The sequence below is a fragment of the Lolium rigidum genome, chromosome 7 (genome assembly GCF_022539505.1).
Source record: "Lolium rigidum isolate FL_2022 chromosome 7, APGP_CSIRO_Lrig_0.1, whole genome shotgun sequence".
Lineage (NCBI taxonomy): Eukaryota > Viridiplantae > Streptophyta > Magnoliopsida > Poales > Poaceae > Lolium > Lolium rigidum.
The window spans coordinates 50,422,043-50,437,403 of record NC_061514.1 but is presented as its reverse complement, the minus strand read 5'-3'; the positions used below and the strand labels follow the sequence as shown (position 1 = coordinate 50,437,403).

General features: G+C 38.6%; 1 protein-coding gene across 2 annotated transcripts; it reads right to left on the bottom strand.

Moving 5' to 3' along the window:
* LOC124669219 (bromodomain and WD repeat-containing protein 3-like) lies at window positions 1-14,520 on the bottom strand. Of its 2 annotated transcripts, none has more exons than XM_047205880.1 (23): window positions 14,268-14,520; window positions 12,647-13,016; window positions 11,582-11,733; window positions 11,198-11,434; window positions 10,141-10,250; window positions 9,985-10,062; window positions 9,793-9,899; window positions 9,220-9,314; window positions 9,012-9,136; window positions 8,741-8,928; window positions 8,505-8,580; window positions 7,959-8,127; window positions 7,686-7,756; window positions 6,621-6,701; window positions 6,476-6,546; window positions 5,689-5,785; window positions 5,249-5,308; window positions 4,554-4,608; window positions 4,064-4,464; window positions 2,287-3,975; window positions 1,463-2,038; window positions 1,320-1,378; window positions 1-598 (listed from the first exon to the last, which is right to left on the bottom strand). In XM_047205880.1, exons 1-23 carry the CDS (start codon window positions 14,338-14,340, stop codon window positions 403-405), a joined length of 5,136 nt encoding a protein of 1,711 aa, XP_047061836.1. In that variant the 5' UTR covers window positions 14,341-14,520; the 3' UTR covers window positions 1-402. The 2 variants fall into 2 exon arrangements, with proteins under 2 accessions (XP_047061836.1, XP_047061837.1); XM_047205881.1 differs by lacking the exon at window positions 14,268-14,520 and adding an exon at window positions 13,782-13,849.
* Window positions 14,521-15,361: the final 841 nt, after the last annotated feature.

Sequence of the window (15,361 nt, the reverse complement as noted above, 5' to 3'; positions counted from 1 at the left end):
TGGTCACAAAACTTTCTCTGCCTTCTTTTTATTCATGATGATGCACAATGGTCTATACAAATCCAATAATCGGGTATCCATTTTTCTCTCCACTAGACTTTACTCGCTAGCATCTTCTCTAGTAACTCTCTAAACTTCTTTTTTGCCTTTGTTCAAAAAAAAAAAACTACGTTTTGTCCAATGGGACAAATCCGTCTCTCTTGACGGCAACAGGGAGTCAGAGGAGATCAATTGATATGAGGAAACACAAGGAAAAAACTTCATCCCAACCAGCCAACTACTTCAGCTCATTTCTCTAACAAAACTATGCCTCAACACACCGAAGAATCATCCCACCATCTTAGAATCAAATTCTTCCATAAAAAAGGAAGAACGCTAATTGCGGATATAGAGCACCTTTCCCTACAGTGATAGAATCTTATCTTGGATCCACTCGAATAGCCTGAGAATCTTTTTCGTCATTTCAGAGTTCTTCGAAAAGTAAGACTCAGCATTTTCAAGCATCACAGTGGCATCATGTTGGACAGCCTCCACAGTTCTATAGTAGTTGTTATGCAGTCTGGCCCTGATCACCTCAATGGAAAACTGGACAGGAAACCTAAAGAAGAAATTGTGCAGGAAAACAACTTTTAAGACATATATTATTTTCATAAACAAAAAAGCAACTAATAGATTCCATACGAAATAGTTCTTCAAACCAACAATGGTGAGGCAAGGAGTCAAATCTTAAAAAGGTACTCGGTGATATTTTTGGAGTGTATGTAATGCAACAGAACCTTCCAGGACAGGTACAATGAAAGTTCGTTATGAAATAAAGATGCACACAAATACAAACGGCCTCCTGATATTCTAGATACACCTACGAGCATATATGGATGAAAGGAGTAAATAGCGAAAATTTTAATACAAAGACACCATGTACAAAACAGAACGGTATGTTCACCAATCTTGTTTTAAAAAATTATCAACAAATTGTTCTAACAATAACAACCATGACTCGTACTTGAAGTGGAAAACATGCCTTGTAGAGGTAGGTACACCTAGCAACTACTGATGTCAATTTGCAAAATCTGATATCCACGCTTGCTACAAAACTCACCAACCATAAAGGTAGTTTGACAACGTTTACCCTTAAATTAGAGATGCAAGTGGGTCAACATTAGGGTGGTCAACCCTATTATTGACCAACTTGCATCTCTACTTTAAATTATATACCGTATGGGGATTAATTTCCATTAGTCATTATTTACACTTCTCTTTGCTAAATGAAATAAGCACATCCAAATTTATCGCACTAAATGCATTTATACAAGAGTTACCTGTTTATGAAATCTGATTTCCCTGTGACAGTATCTAATTTCAGAACGCCATAGTGATCCTGAACATCCATTAAGAAATAATGTAGGAAGTTAAAACAACAACAAAAAAGTAGCCAAAAAGCATGAAAATATATTAACTTTACCTTGTTTGTGTGACACATTTTCTGTAAAGTGGTCACTGCTGATAACAATTTATTCCTGATACTGGAATCAATATGTGGATGCTTCCATGGAACCATCGGGTTATCAGCATCATGGAGCTCCCAGGGGCTATGCAGATGTTCAGAACCATCATTCTCATATTGTATGACATATTTCTCCCATGGACTCTCAGGAAAATCAGTTGACTTAGCTCTTATTGCCGACACCCCTCCCTCCCACCAGCTTCCTCCTTCCTCCCCATCATCCGCCCACCAAACTCTGCACCTATCTCTGACAACCCAGTTCGGTGCAATAGCAGCTTCAAACCGTGTTCTTTCCACAAGAAAATCAGGGAAATCAACCGGCTCAAGCAGTGTGATGGTAAATTCTTTCCCAAATCCGCTTGAAGTGTCATCGATGAATTTAAGTTTTAACTTACAGCAGCTTTCACCAGACCCTCCATAAGTTGTATACAAAAGACCCTGAATTTTGCAAAGCTCTACAGCTTTGAGGCCTTTAATCCGATTCCATGGGCAAATACCCGATAATCGCATTCTACTAAGATATTCTTCATGGCCCTGCAAGAAAGAACAAGCACACAGAAAATATCATAAGAATACCTCATAAATATTACTTTGGGAGTCACAATGGCCTGTGTGTTTAAATGTAATTCACTACGCATGCTTTTCCTTACCATAAACTAGTTAACTTACAACCGGGGTGCTTAGAAGTGGGAACTTGTGGGGACACATGATCTCTTTTTTTTTAGCTTTTTTGCAGTTCAAAGTAGTTTCAGACCATAAAATAAAACATAAAATAACATTACCTGGCGCAAGTACATAACCTCATCGCCATGTTGAGGAATATAACGGTAAATATCTTCATGCTCCAGCAACATCAACCAACATTTCAAGGATGTTTGTTGCTTTTTATCCAATTGATGTGTATCAGGAGAATTGCAACCCCCTCTTTTGTTCCTAGTAGACCTTAAACTAGCAGTCTTTGATGTTGATCCCCACTCACGCCCATCTGTAACAATTCGTCTCCCGCTAGTTGATGCTTCATGGGACGAATTTTTCACATGAGAGATAGTATCCCTTGCTCTACCATTATCAGTGTATGCACATGACCTCCTTACGCTTCTTCGTAAACTACCTGTACCAGTTGCAACAGGGCTGCAGTCTGGAGGTTGATGCCCACCATCATCGTTGGAGACGTTGGAGACGGAAGTACTATCTCCATTTCCATGAGAATCTGAATCCAAGCTCTTCTTTTGCTTACTTAGATTTTTCCTTCTGTACACTGCACCGTACGTCTTTGCAGATTCAAAGTGCAATCTTCTTGAATCATGCAAACCAGTACTTTTACCTGTGCATTCCTGGAAATTTCTAGACGCATTAGGGAAGGCAGTGCTATTTTTATCGGTGGCAGAAGCCTGATCATGCTGCATGGAAACTTTATGATGCGGAAAGTTCATGTCACTCCCTACTGCAGTAGCCTTTGACTTGTCTGATGAACTTGTTCCATCTGTAAAGCCTCTTGAACTGACCAACTTCAGTTTAGAGGCAGGCTGAGAAGTACTGTGGAACTGTTGGTTGCATTCTTTGTTATTTACTTCCTCTGCATATGTATCATTGTTGTTAGTTATCCTTTCTTCACCAGGAAAATTACCTTCACTATGAACATCAGTGTCATGGTTTTCATGGATGCTATCCAGACAAATTGCATGTTGACTCCTTTGTACATTCTGCTCAACTGTTTGCTGGCTGCCATTACCATATTCATGAGGTGTCTTCTGACTACAAGACTCGCCAACATCCTGTGAAACTGCATTATTTGAAGAGGGTCGTGTGTCTCCAGTAGAAGAATCACCAAACCTGCGGCGCTTTGATCGCAGCTTAACCTCGCCCCACTTGATTGTGTTGTAACTATGAACAGAAGATAGAGAGGTTGCAGTTTGACCTCCATCTGCTGGTAGTTCAGCCTTGCAAGCAGAGGAACTTCCAGGCTCAAAAGCTGGTTCCGGCTCAACTGCTCCGTGTCCAGTCGCCGCAAGTGGCACCATTGAAGGATATTGGATTTCTGAATCACGGCGTGGTATCCTCAGGACAAGTTTTCTATTATTTCCACAACTTTCCCGAGTTTCAGGGAAATGAGAAGGCTGTGCAACATCTGAATCATGTTGGTTACTGTCTCTACCAAGTCTTGGCTGACTATACCATGCTGACTGCTCAGCTTCAGTGCTTTCTGTGTTCAATTCAGTGTCTGAGAGACTGTTCTCTGAGTCATCTTCATAATCTTCTGTTGAAGCTCCTACCTTTGTGAAAAAACTGAGCGCATTGCGAGCAGCACGTCTTTGTGGCCGCAATCCCCTAAATTCAGGTGATCTTTTCCTTTTACTAAGGCGCCCAGTCTTAGATTTGCTACTTCTATGTGGCCTTGACACATTAGCCACATCATGGTCATCCAAATTTCTTTTCTTAACTCGCCGACCAGATGAAGTAACAAGATCAGCCTGTAAAAGTGAAACAAAAGGAAAACAAGTTGAAAGGTTAGAATGTAACATAAAGGAAGTTGAAATGATCTTGACTGTTGCCTCTTACATCAGATTGTTTCTTCTTTCTTCTAGATCTGCGAAGATTAGCAGTATTTCTAAGGTTATTCTCATCAATCTCTGCACTTGAGTATGAAGCATCAGAGGAATCCCCACTCAAAATTTCCTGTTCCCCTTCACTAGACTTGTCATCCAAGCCATCGTACTCAGAATCAGTATCATCAGAGATAACTTCATTTTCTGGTTCAAGATCAATGAAGTCTGTTATCTCTGGAAGTGGTTCCCACCTATCTGGATCAATAACTGGGATGATTTGGTATTCGCCAGTGCTTGCATTATAAGTGGGGCCAACAGCAAAATTTACAGAGGGAGGTCGCCACTCTATACCCAGGGTACCTAACCGACGTTTCTGGTACATGCTTTGAAAAGGCTCTGGGTATGGTATCATACCTGCAATTAGCAAATAACAAATATAAGCACGTGCAACCAGTAAGATTACTATACTGTAAGGAGAATAAGAACATAGAGAAGTTAGATACCGGAGTCACACAAAAGGTCTTGAATATTTCTCCTATAAGGTGTGAGCTGTGTTTCCTGGATACATTAAGCAAAAGCAGCATAAAGAAAACCTGGTAGCTCATGATGCACTTAAATAACAGAGGAAAAACAGTTTCACAGAGGCACATGTGATCAGGACTCAATACCCCTTTTTTGGGAATAACTAGTATGCAATAACAGAACTTGAATGTCGTATACTTTGATGATTGCCATCAAAGTCAAACTTTCAGCCAATCAGCAGTGCAGTCCTCACACTAGAAACAAGATTTGACAGTTTTCATAATCCACCTTGCTTAGCTGTTGAGATGGCAACACTTCACAAGTAGACTGTCATGGCAGTACGATGTGGTATTCTTAATAACATAGCTGGCACTCACAAAGAGGCTACCAAATAGCAAGGAGTCCAAATCAAATCATTTAGCATAATGTTACTTCACTAACAAGCAAAAATATACTATCACGAAAGCACGAGTCTAAGAATTTTCTAGAACGCAGTACCCAATGAAAACTTCATGCGTCAGATCTTCAGAACATAACAAAATGATTTTTGTTCTGTTTTAGAAACAGATATTTGAAACAGCTATCAAATTGAAAAAGAAATCTACATTTCAAATACACAAAACAACTCAACCATCTAATGAGAATGCAAAGGACAGATGATTCATATTGGACGAACCTGATCAATAGCATTTCCATTTGTATCTTGAATAAGGGGTCGATAGTCTCCAAGAAAGAACTATTGGAGAAAAAAAATAATAGTAAGCATCAATGAATGAATAAAAGGTGGCATATTTCTTCAAACAGGGAGAGTATCCAGTGCAAACATATCTGGGTACAGTCATGCAAACTCTGAATGTGAGCTGCTGGATGAGCTTCCGGTGGACTAAGTGTAGGGGATTAAAGCACCACAGGGATGGATAATTATGTAAATAACCCCTAAGGATCTAACAGAATATAAAGCTAAACCATGATGAAACTGATTTAAGTCGAATCTAACCGTGCTTCATCCAACCATAACACATGATCAAAAGATGGTGATAATTTGCATGCTTGTAACCAACATTAGTTTGCACTAGGCATTGTCCCCAATAAATTGATCAGTAACAATTTGTGTACCTGATCACATTGCGCATCCTTCTGGGACTCACCCTGCCCTGTACCAATAATGAATATTTGCCCGATTTCATCAGTGAGGATAAGTGACGTTCCATCCCTAAATGACCATTCAGCAACACATCAGGACAACATGACAGATAAATAAAATTCAGCAATCTATGGTAATTGAAATGGTTGGCATAGTAACGATGTCTGTTTCTAATTCAAGTTGTTAACATTCCAACACTACACAGAAATAACTCAAGTCAGATCATGAAAAAAAAAAGGCATCGCTAAAGGATCATAGCTTCCAAAAGTGATAACTGCGACTCTCAAGAAACTTTGATATTGAAGAACAGTCAACTACGACTCAAACTGTATCCATAGATATTCCTCAATCAAAGGTCCATTTTCATTCAGTTAATTTATTTCCACCTCTACGCGATTGATATATTGAATACTGCACTTCTCTGGCTGATCAACGCAATCTGATCAAGTTATTTGTGGAAACGAAAATAGAATAAGTAAAAAAAAACAGCAGAATAAAAAAAGGGGGATTACTTCTGAACAGACCTGTTTCTCACACCACAAAACATTCTCAAAAGTTTTACTAGGAAAGCATCCCAATATTCCTAAACTTGCATGGAACATACATAAAATTTAGAAGTAATCCCCTCGTGTGCTATTACAAAACTTAACACCAATAATTTCAATCATATGTCATAGTTAAGAATTTACATTTTCTCAAGGGCCAAAAGAAAAGGTTCCTTTTATTGAGAATGTGAAGAAATTTTGCAGTGACACTTACGGAGAGAACTTCCCATCTACTAGCTTAAAGTGGCCAGTTTCATAGATCTGTACAGGTTTTCCTTCCCATATCTGGATAGGGAAAAAACATGTTTTTCAAGATTGAAATAGTGGTTAAGATTAAAGAGATCTTATTAGGAACTTACATCCCAGATGATTGTCTTTCCATCATACCCAGCACTCATTGCTATACGGGGGTTGAATGGATGCACATCAAGAACAAATGTCTGTTAAAAACAAATTTTTAATGAGAAAAATACTTTATGAAGAGGTGAATCGTTCGAGAAAAAAGAAGTTAAATAATTAAGAGCAGACAAAATTATTAAAGAGAAGAGAAATCACAACGTAGTTTAATGCATGCAAAATATTAGAAATGTACATGGAAATTTATGCAACTTTGACAGGACTACACCAACAGAGCCATTTCTATACCTACAATGCTCATTACAAAGATCAACAGTGACATAGGACAAAGAGTTAGTACATCAGCACGAGTAAAATAGGTTTTTAATGATTCATGTCAAATGGACAGATCAAATATAAATCAAAACATCATTGAGGTTAAGGACGATACTATTCCAACTAGTCAATGGAAACCTTTACACACCAAAAACTAAAACCAAAAGAACTGAGAGAAAAAAAAAATTCTTCAATTGTGTACGGCAAGAGTTTACAATGCGACTTAGAGTTTCATATTCTTCATATAATTTTAAGTTTAACACCTCCAAAACCACCATGTCCCTATGTTTTTCTGTTCCACTTATGTTTATAATATTTAATCCTAGTTTTTCTGTTCCACTTATGTTTTATTATCATTAATCCATGCCAAGAAACCAAGTTACTTCACTGTATTTCATTAGTTCTCTGATGAATATAGGGTGCCAGTAATGAGTTGCCAGCAAAAAAGTTTCACACGTACTTCATACAATTTTAAGTTTAACACCTCCAAAACCACCATGTCCTAGTTTTTCTGTTCCAAATATGTTTTATCATCTCTAATCCATGCTAAGAAAACACAAGTTTACTTCATTGTATTTTCATTAGTATATGATGAATAAGGTGCCAGTTATGAGTTGCCAGCGAAAAAGTTCACACATATGCACCTAGCTTGTACAAAAATGTCATGCGCGAAAACCATACTGTGTCAACATGCAATAACAAGTCATTGACCAGAAGTTACATTAATGCATAAACTCATGGTGCACGCTTACCGATTCCTTATGGCCAGTCAGTGAATGTACCAAGCTCCCATCAGAAGCATTCCAGACACAAATTCTGCAATCTGCACAATGTAAGGTATTTTTTAACGGGGTAGATACAAATGAGAACGATGAGACAAAAATTAATCATGCAATGACAAGATCAAGTGTCCACACATGCTAGGAATACTAGGAGCCACAATGGCAACATATACAAACACTGGAATAAAGAAAGGTCATATCACTATGATCACAGTGAAAATACACGAAGTAGAGCAAAGATACCCATGATAGCAGCAAGCACAAAGCGGTTGTCCAAACTCCAAACAATCATATTGACACCACGAGGAGTTGGCTGATATCTTTGACGTGGACCACCACGAAGCAGTTGAGGAGCCATTGGAGGTGGGGGAACCTTGAGATGGTAAGCACGTGTCCAGCGTCCAATCTTTCCCTAGGGTTAGTGCAGGGAACAAGTTATGCAATCGATTATATCGAATGGAACTACAAGATAAAATAATAATACTATATAACGGCTGGTAATACAATTGACCAGCCATAAAACCTGCAATAACCATTTTACAAAGGCACATAATTTAGCTAGCTGCTGTAGCAAGTTGCTTTTATACCAGCTCTTACCATACAACATCTAGTGCTTCGACATGTGACACAATGGGAAAACATAATGTTTCAGAATATAATGGGCATTATTACTGAAGAGAAAATATGTATTACGAATGGCCAGTTATACAGATCACCATATATACAGAATGTATTGAAACAATGTTTGTCAGATGCAACACCATAGAGCTTTAGGTCCCATTAGCTTACATGTGATCTCCGAGATCGTGGAACCCATATAATTGCGCTGCCGTCACGAGAGCAGGTAACAATATTATGTGTGAACCTGACAAAAGGAGACAAACTAACTGCTGAGGCCAACAAAATCCACCAGTTGGACATGAGATTAGAAAAACTGAATGAACTACCAAACCACTAAAAACGTGTAAGGCATGAGGTGAATAAACTGAAGGATTGACTACTACATGACTACAAAAAATACTTACCATGAATTTCTTAGCTTAAGGTTATTTTCTTCCTTAGTGGTGTGACTGCTGTCCGATGAAAAGGATCTAGATACAACACATCCACTAAACTGCACGTAGTTTACATCATTTTCGTGACCCGATAATACATCCATCTCATGATTTGGTTGGTCATTTTGCTCAGAAAAACTCTTGCAGGCATTCCACACCTGAAATAAACACTTCTGATGAAAAAAGGCAACTCACCTTTTAGTACCTAAATCAGAAGATCACAGGTAACAAGAACACATACCCTTGCAAAGGTGTCTGAGCTTCCAGTAACAAACACAGTTCCATTAGCATTGAATGCACAACATAAGATTTGGTGATTTGTTGGTTGAACTTGAACAGCACTCGAAGATGCATCACCACTCTTTCCTAACATCAACACCATGTGGTTGGAATAAATAAATGTAGGCATTACCCATGCAAACGAAATAGACACGCTTCAATGAACTAACCAGGGACAACATCAGGAGGTTTTGGTGTATATATTCGTGGAGATTGTTGAGAATATCTAGCATCCCAAATTCTACATGTCCCGTCATCTGACGACCTGCTCCTCAATATTATGTGGCAAGTCAGGGGGAGCAAATAACTTAAATTGGACACAAATCCCTATAAAAATATTAAGTACATCGAGCAAACCATTGGTGAGGTTTTAACACAAGAACATGAAAAGAAAATATAACTTTCACACATCTGATAAAATTTAGGTAGAATGAAAATGAAAAAAAAAACATCAAATAATTTATCTAAGATTCGTTCGGTTTGTTCCTGTGTAACTTGGCAAACCTAGCTTTGAACTTCATACAAATAAGCATTTGCTCCAGTGAAACTAATGCAGAGTGGACATGACATATAGTACCAGGTTCACTTTTTTTTCCTTTGTATACAGCTGTTGCCATCCAGTTAGTATGTAACTATGTATAATCATAAACTAAAATAATTTTAAAAAACAAAATAACTACACTATCAGGAAAAACCTTCCGTTAAAATACTACCATAGAAAAGAAGGAAAAAAAAACACTCACGACAATAGCTGGAAAGCAGCACCTGTCCTTGGACTAAATGCAATGGCAGTTACAACCCCTGTATGCCCCTTCAATACTGAGATCGGTTGGCCATCAGGTATACGCCACTACATTAGTGGACATTCATTAAACATAAAAATAAGAAAAACGATGTCATGACTTCTTTGAAAGTACAGAACCTAGCAATCTTACCACTCTAATAATAAAATCATTGGACGAAGATGCTACCACAGCATTGTTGGAACTCACCGCGAGGTCAGTAATATCACCCTAAATTTGGAAAATGGAAGGTAATTGAATGAAAGGTTGTGAATATTTATATGTTTCATTGCAATAAGAAAAACTTACTTCATGACCTCGGCAGCTAGCCAGACAAAATGCTGTTTCTATTGCCCAAATTTTAACAAGGCGGTCATCAGAACCAGTAATAACATAATGCCCTGTGCGATCAAAAGTAGCTGCAGGGAAACAGGAACAGTGTGAAAAACATTGCAGCAGATAAAGGGGGAAATATACAGATGGGTAACTATGATTGTTTGGACCAAAACAACAAAGCAGCAGCTTGAAAATAAGTTGGGGCAACAATATGATCTTTCGAACAAGCGGGCATTTTTGTTGGGTGAACCCTAAAACATAAGCTCTGTAGAAACTTCCCAAAAATATTAAATTGGCTTGCATATTCAATTCATACAAAGCATGGACAGACATATCAATGGCATTAAGAGTATCAACTGAGATATGAACAGAACTCCAAATATTAAAGGAAAAATTGGCTCATGAACACTTTGGCATTCCATAGAGAAACAACTTTACTCACAAGTACTACAAAAATGGTGGTATTGCGATGAAGCACAGTGCACTATTTTAGAGTAAAGAGGGGTAAAAAGTTTGATTTTTACCATTGGCATCAAACATTTGAGTGCCCTCTACCACAGACACAGCTAGAGGATTCATGTACAGTGTGTTTGTGTGGTATGCAAGATGGCAATAACAAGTAGGCTCACTAAGGTTGCACACTTCTCTCATATAATTCGTAAAGTTATTATTGTATTGGCCAGTGTGTTCCACAGATGATCACAATTCTGTAGTGTACCAGAGACAAATCAGATTTTTTTTTTAAACAAGGCAAAAGACTTATCATTTTCATTAATTAAGAAGAAAATAATTGTCCAGTTAATTTTGGAAAACTGGATGAAAACCGTTATAAACATGCCCACAAGATCAACACGACAGCACATGGATCACCAGCCAACCTGGCTACAAACTTATATTATAGTTTCAGCAAGCATTTTTTTGTTATTTCAGAAAATGTTGCCGGAATGGAGTTTCCAGGAGACAGTTTTGCCAATATTCAATATTTTACTTCAACATGATTAAATTTGGGAAACGAGAAATTTCAACGAACCACAATACACAGCATTTTGATGTCCCCTCAATCTCTTTATAATCTGCATCTTTTCAGCAAGCGTAGCTGGCTTCGCAATGGCATAGCATGACGCACGGACAGATGGAGCTCGATGATTCTTAGTGAAACCACCAATCTCTCTCAAACTCAAACCATGAACTTGATCAGCCTGTATATGCGGCCAACGGAGATACCTTGGCAAGCTGGGAGTTTCCTTGTCTTTCCTGGCCCTGTCAGCTGAAGGATCCAAAAATGCATCAGCACATTAAAGTAATAAAACTGAATTTGCTAAACACAAACCAAATTTTTAAACTTCAAAACCGAAACACAAAGTTGTGACTAATGGTGTTATACTAGCTCAAGAGACAGGGAGAACAGACGTACATGCAAGAAGGGAAAATGAGTTGGAGCCAAGAAGGGTTGGAACATCAGCAGCATTTGAAGACACATCTCCAATCAAGCTGCCTGGGCGGCAGGAACTAACCATGAGTTGATTTAAAAGCTTCAGCAAGTGGTCTTTACCGATGTGGGGATATCTACAAATAAGCAACATAAAAAATTAAAACAAGCAAAAAACCTCAATTGTATGCGATGGTTAAGGGAAAAAAGGCAGATAGAGTTAACTGTTCTGCAAAGGTGAGATCATTTTAATTTGTGTGTTTACGAGTGTGCATATATGGAACATGGGGGCATGTGAACCCACTTTTTGAAAAGTTCCGTTTGTGATGTCAAAACATGTTTTAAAAATTGAAACACAAAATGATTTCCCAGATGATCTCAAATATGTGCCCTGGACATGAGTTTCGTGACGAAAAAACCTTTTATTTTGTCTCGGCAAAAAAGTGAAATTTTGCAGGGCTATATAGCAGTATATATGTGACGTATTTTGTCTTTTTTAGATTCTGAAATAAAAAAGTGGTTTCTCCGCGAAAACTTTCTACGCACACATGAAACATGCGTACGTACCCGGATATTTTTATTTCAGAATTTTTTAACATTTGGAAAATGTATTTCCAACTAGGGTTCACATGCACCCAGGTTCAAACCGGACCTTTTCGTGTGTTTACCCACTATTCTAATTATTATATACCTTATATATCTGGCCTCTATAAAGTAACTAGATTAAGAATCACAAGTTCCATCAGCTCTAGATTAGTCCCACAAGGTACTGAGTGAGGAACGTCATTAACAAATTAGAAATACTGGAGGAAATATGAACTCCACAAGAGAAAACAAATTGAGATATCTCCATTATATACTAAATAAGTATTTATCTGTTTCCCAAATCAATTCTAAACAACTTGGAAGCATCTCCAGTTCTTCATTACATGCAGAATCTACTAGAGTTCATCACTGTCATAAATGTTTAGTCGCAACAAAAATGATTCAGATTGACAATGAATAATAATGGATGCAAACTGAACAAAAAGTAGAGTAACGTATTTCTACCTCTCAACTAACTTTAGGTAACCCAAAGGGAGTGATACACCATCATCTTTTTCTTCGCCACTATGAAAACCACCACGAGAATACCAAGCATGATATCTTCTAGGTAGCAGCTGATGCTCCTGGAGTTCATTGCACAGTTCTCCAGCAATCCGCTTGAATGGACCATGTGATAAAAAGTGCATGATGAGGAAGTAAAGTTCCTTCATATCAATATCAACGGGAGTCTCGCATGGTACATCTTCTGAAATCACTTGATTCACAGAATTAACCATCTCAAGTGCCTGGCTTGGAAAATCCAGGGGCACCATACCAATAGTGGTTGCATTACCAGAAGGTTGGTGCTTTCTAAAATCCATGTCTACAACCTCACCTGGAGTTAGAAACAATAACGCATAAATACAAGAATAATATTGGTGGAGAGAAATTGCGTTCTGGATGAACTGAAGAAACAAATAATCAAAGAGGTCATGAAAAACACAAGTAGAGAATCAATGCTGAATGGACATAAAAGGTGCAGAATATTATACTTCTCAAAAGTAATGGAGGAGAATACATAATGCGTGGTAACAACACACATACACACACACACACATAAAGACACTTAAAGGAAAATTTTGGAGAACTAGGAGCAAACTAATCTGAAATATTTTTTCTAGTGAAGTGGTATGAGTGAACCATAGTTAACAAAATTGTGCTACGACTGGTTTGTGATATATGGTACGGCACTGCACAAAAGGTACGTCTGAGAAAAGCCTCTTCAGAACTGCAGACGCGCTATGATGTGGCAATATAACCATTTTGACCAAGGTAGGACTATATCCTGATATTTCATCATGCATTTCGGTTCAATGGGATATGGTGTAAAATTTCATTTGTACTATACCACTAAAGCATTTGCATTTCTTGGTGGAGTTTCTATTTGTTGTTCAAAAAATGATGGTACAGTTTAGGGAATCAAGTGATGTTAACTGTAATTTGTTGATAGCCTTACTGATAACCTAGTTTTGTGCACGAGAATTTCAAACTTTACATGCATGTATGCCTAGGAGTTAGCTGGTGTTACTGTTTAGGAAAGCAAGAGACAATACAATGTTCTAATCAGTTAGCACATTCTACTTGGATGATCAGCCTTAACCAAATAGACATATTCTTCAGATGCAGCTATGCAGGTTTCACATGTTATCTCGATTTTTGTTTGTTATCTTAAATTTTGCATGCTGGCGTTCCTCTGTTCTGACCTATAAGCATCAAAAGAATGGTTTCACAAGGCAGCATCTGACAGCCATGGTCAAACACCATATCCTGATCTTTAAACATTACAACAAAGCTAAGAGGAGATGTGTGACATAATATGTGGCTGTGCCAAGGTTTACATATATATCAATTCTGTTAAATTTACAATCCTTTAATAATCAGCAATATATTTCGATATTGTGTGCATTGGCAAACAGCCTAATATACGTAATCCAAACTCTCTTACACATAATCACCCTTAAAATAATCCCAGGATTCCTCAATAGAGCTAGCCGTACGGAACTTAACTGGAGAACTAAGGAATAATCACTTGTTCTCACGGGCCCTACACAGATCTAAGAAAATTGTAATAGAAGAGGCCATATACCTCGAGGTGGCTTCATGGGAGATGGTGCCTCAGGAGGGGTTCTGTAGGGTGCTTCAGGGAGGACATCGGCCATAGCGTACGCCGCCGGCCTCTTCCCCTGGGGCAGCAGGCCCTGCTATGGGAGGGGGCGGCCGCCGGCGGGTTCGTTTGGAGGCGATTGCAGTTGTCAGAGTCGTGCGGGTCGACGAAGATCTGAACTGTCAGGAATTAGGATCAAATCCCCGACAATTTGGGGGAAATTGGGAGATAATAAATAAAAGAATATATTGGGATAATAAGAGCGAAACAGCTAACCCTAGAACAGAACGAACAACATTGGGGATTAGAGGCGCCTCGAAACGGTAAATTAGAAGAAAAATAGTTTTAAATGATAAAATATAATTTAAAATAAAAAATTATAGGCATGGATGTTTATATGTCTTTTATTGTTGCTTGTGTTTTTAATATGTTCTTATATATATATACTATAAACTTATATTAAGTTGGTTAAATTGCAATCTAAAGATACGCGTAAGACTAATAAACCGGAACAGAGGGAGTAAAAAGATCGCAAATAACAAATATTGATGGTTTAAATGTATCATATACAATCCTTTTCTCAACGAGGGCAGCGGAGCTGTTCAACCGGTACGGGAAACAAGACACAGGCGATCAGGAGGTGGCTCAAAAACTCATCTAGGGTTTCGTCCCTTTCGTCGACGACGCTGCCGGTCCGCTCCGCCTCTGGTGGCCTTGGGGTCTTGGAGGTGTGGCGGACTGCGGCCTCTCGCTGGCGAGAAGGTTTAGTTCTTCGTTTAATCTGTTCTCGGTGTCTTCTTCGGGTTGGTGAGGCGGCGGCTACTTCCTGAAGTAAGGTCCTCCCCGTCCTATCCTCGCTCCGGTGGTGCATCTAGCGTCGGCGGAGGGCGTGTGGAGTTGTGTGTCCGACGGATCTCCCGTGATCCAGTGGTCTTTCGTGTTCGATTGTGTGGTTTCAGGTCAGTCTCTTTCGATCTACGGTTGCCATTATTGGCGATGGTTGATGCTCTGGTGCGCTGGTCCTTTGGGGTCTTAGCACGACGACTTCCCGTCTATCTACTATAACAAGCTTTACT

What these genes read in the sequence shown, in the direction of transcription:
- LOC124669219 (XM_047205880.1), bottom strand. Translation starts at nt 14,340, where the DNA reads ATGGCCGATGTCCTCCCTGAAGCACCCTACAGAACCCCTCCTGAGGCA. An exon ending in GCTCAGACACCTTTGCAAGG is followed by an intron (nt 8,929 to 9,011) that starts GTATGTGTTCTT and finishes TGTTTATTTCAG; the next exon opens with GTGTGGAATGCCTGCAAGAG. An exon ending in AAATCAGATTTCATAAACAG is followed by an intron (nt 599 to 1,319) that starts GTAACTCTTGTA and finishes TTTCTTCTTTAG; the next exon opens with GTTTCCTGTCCAGTTTTCCA.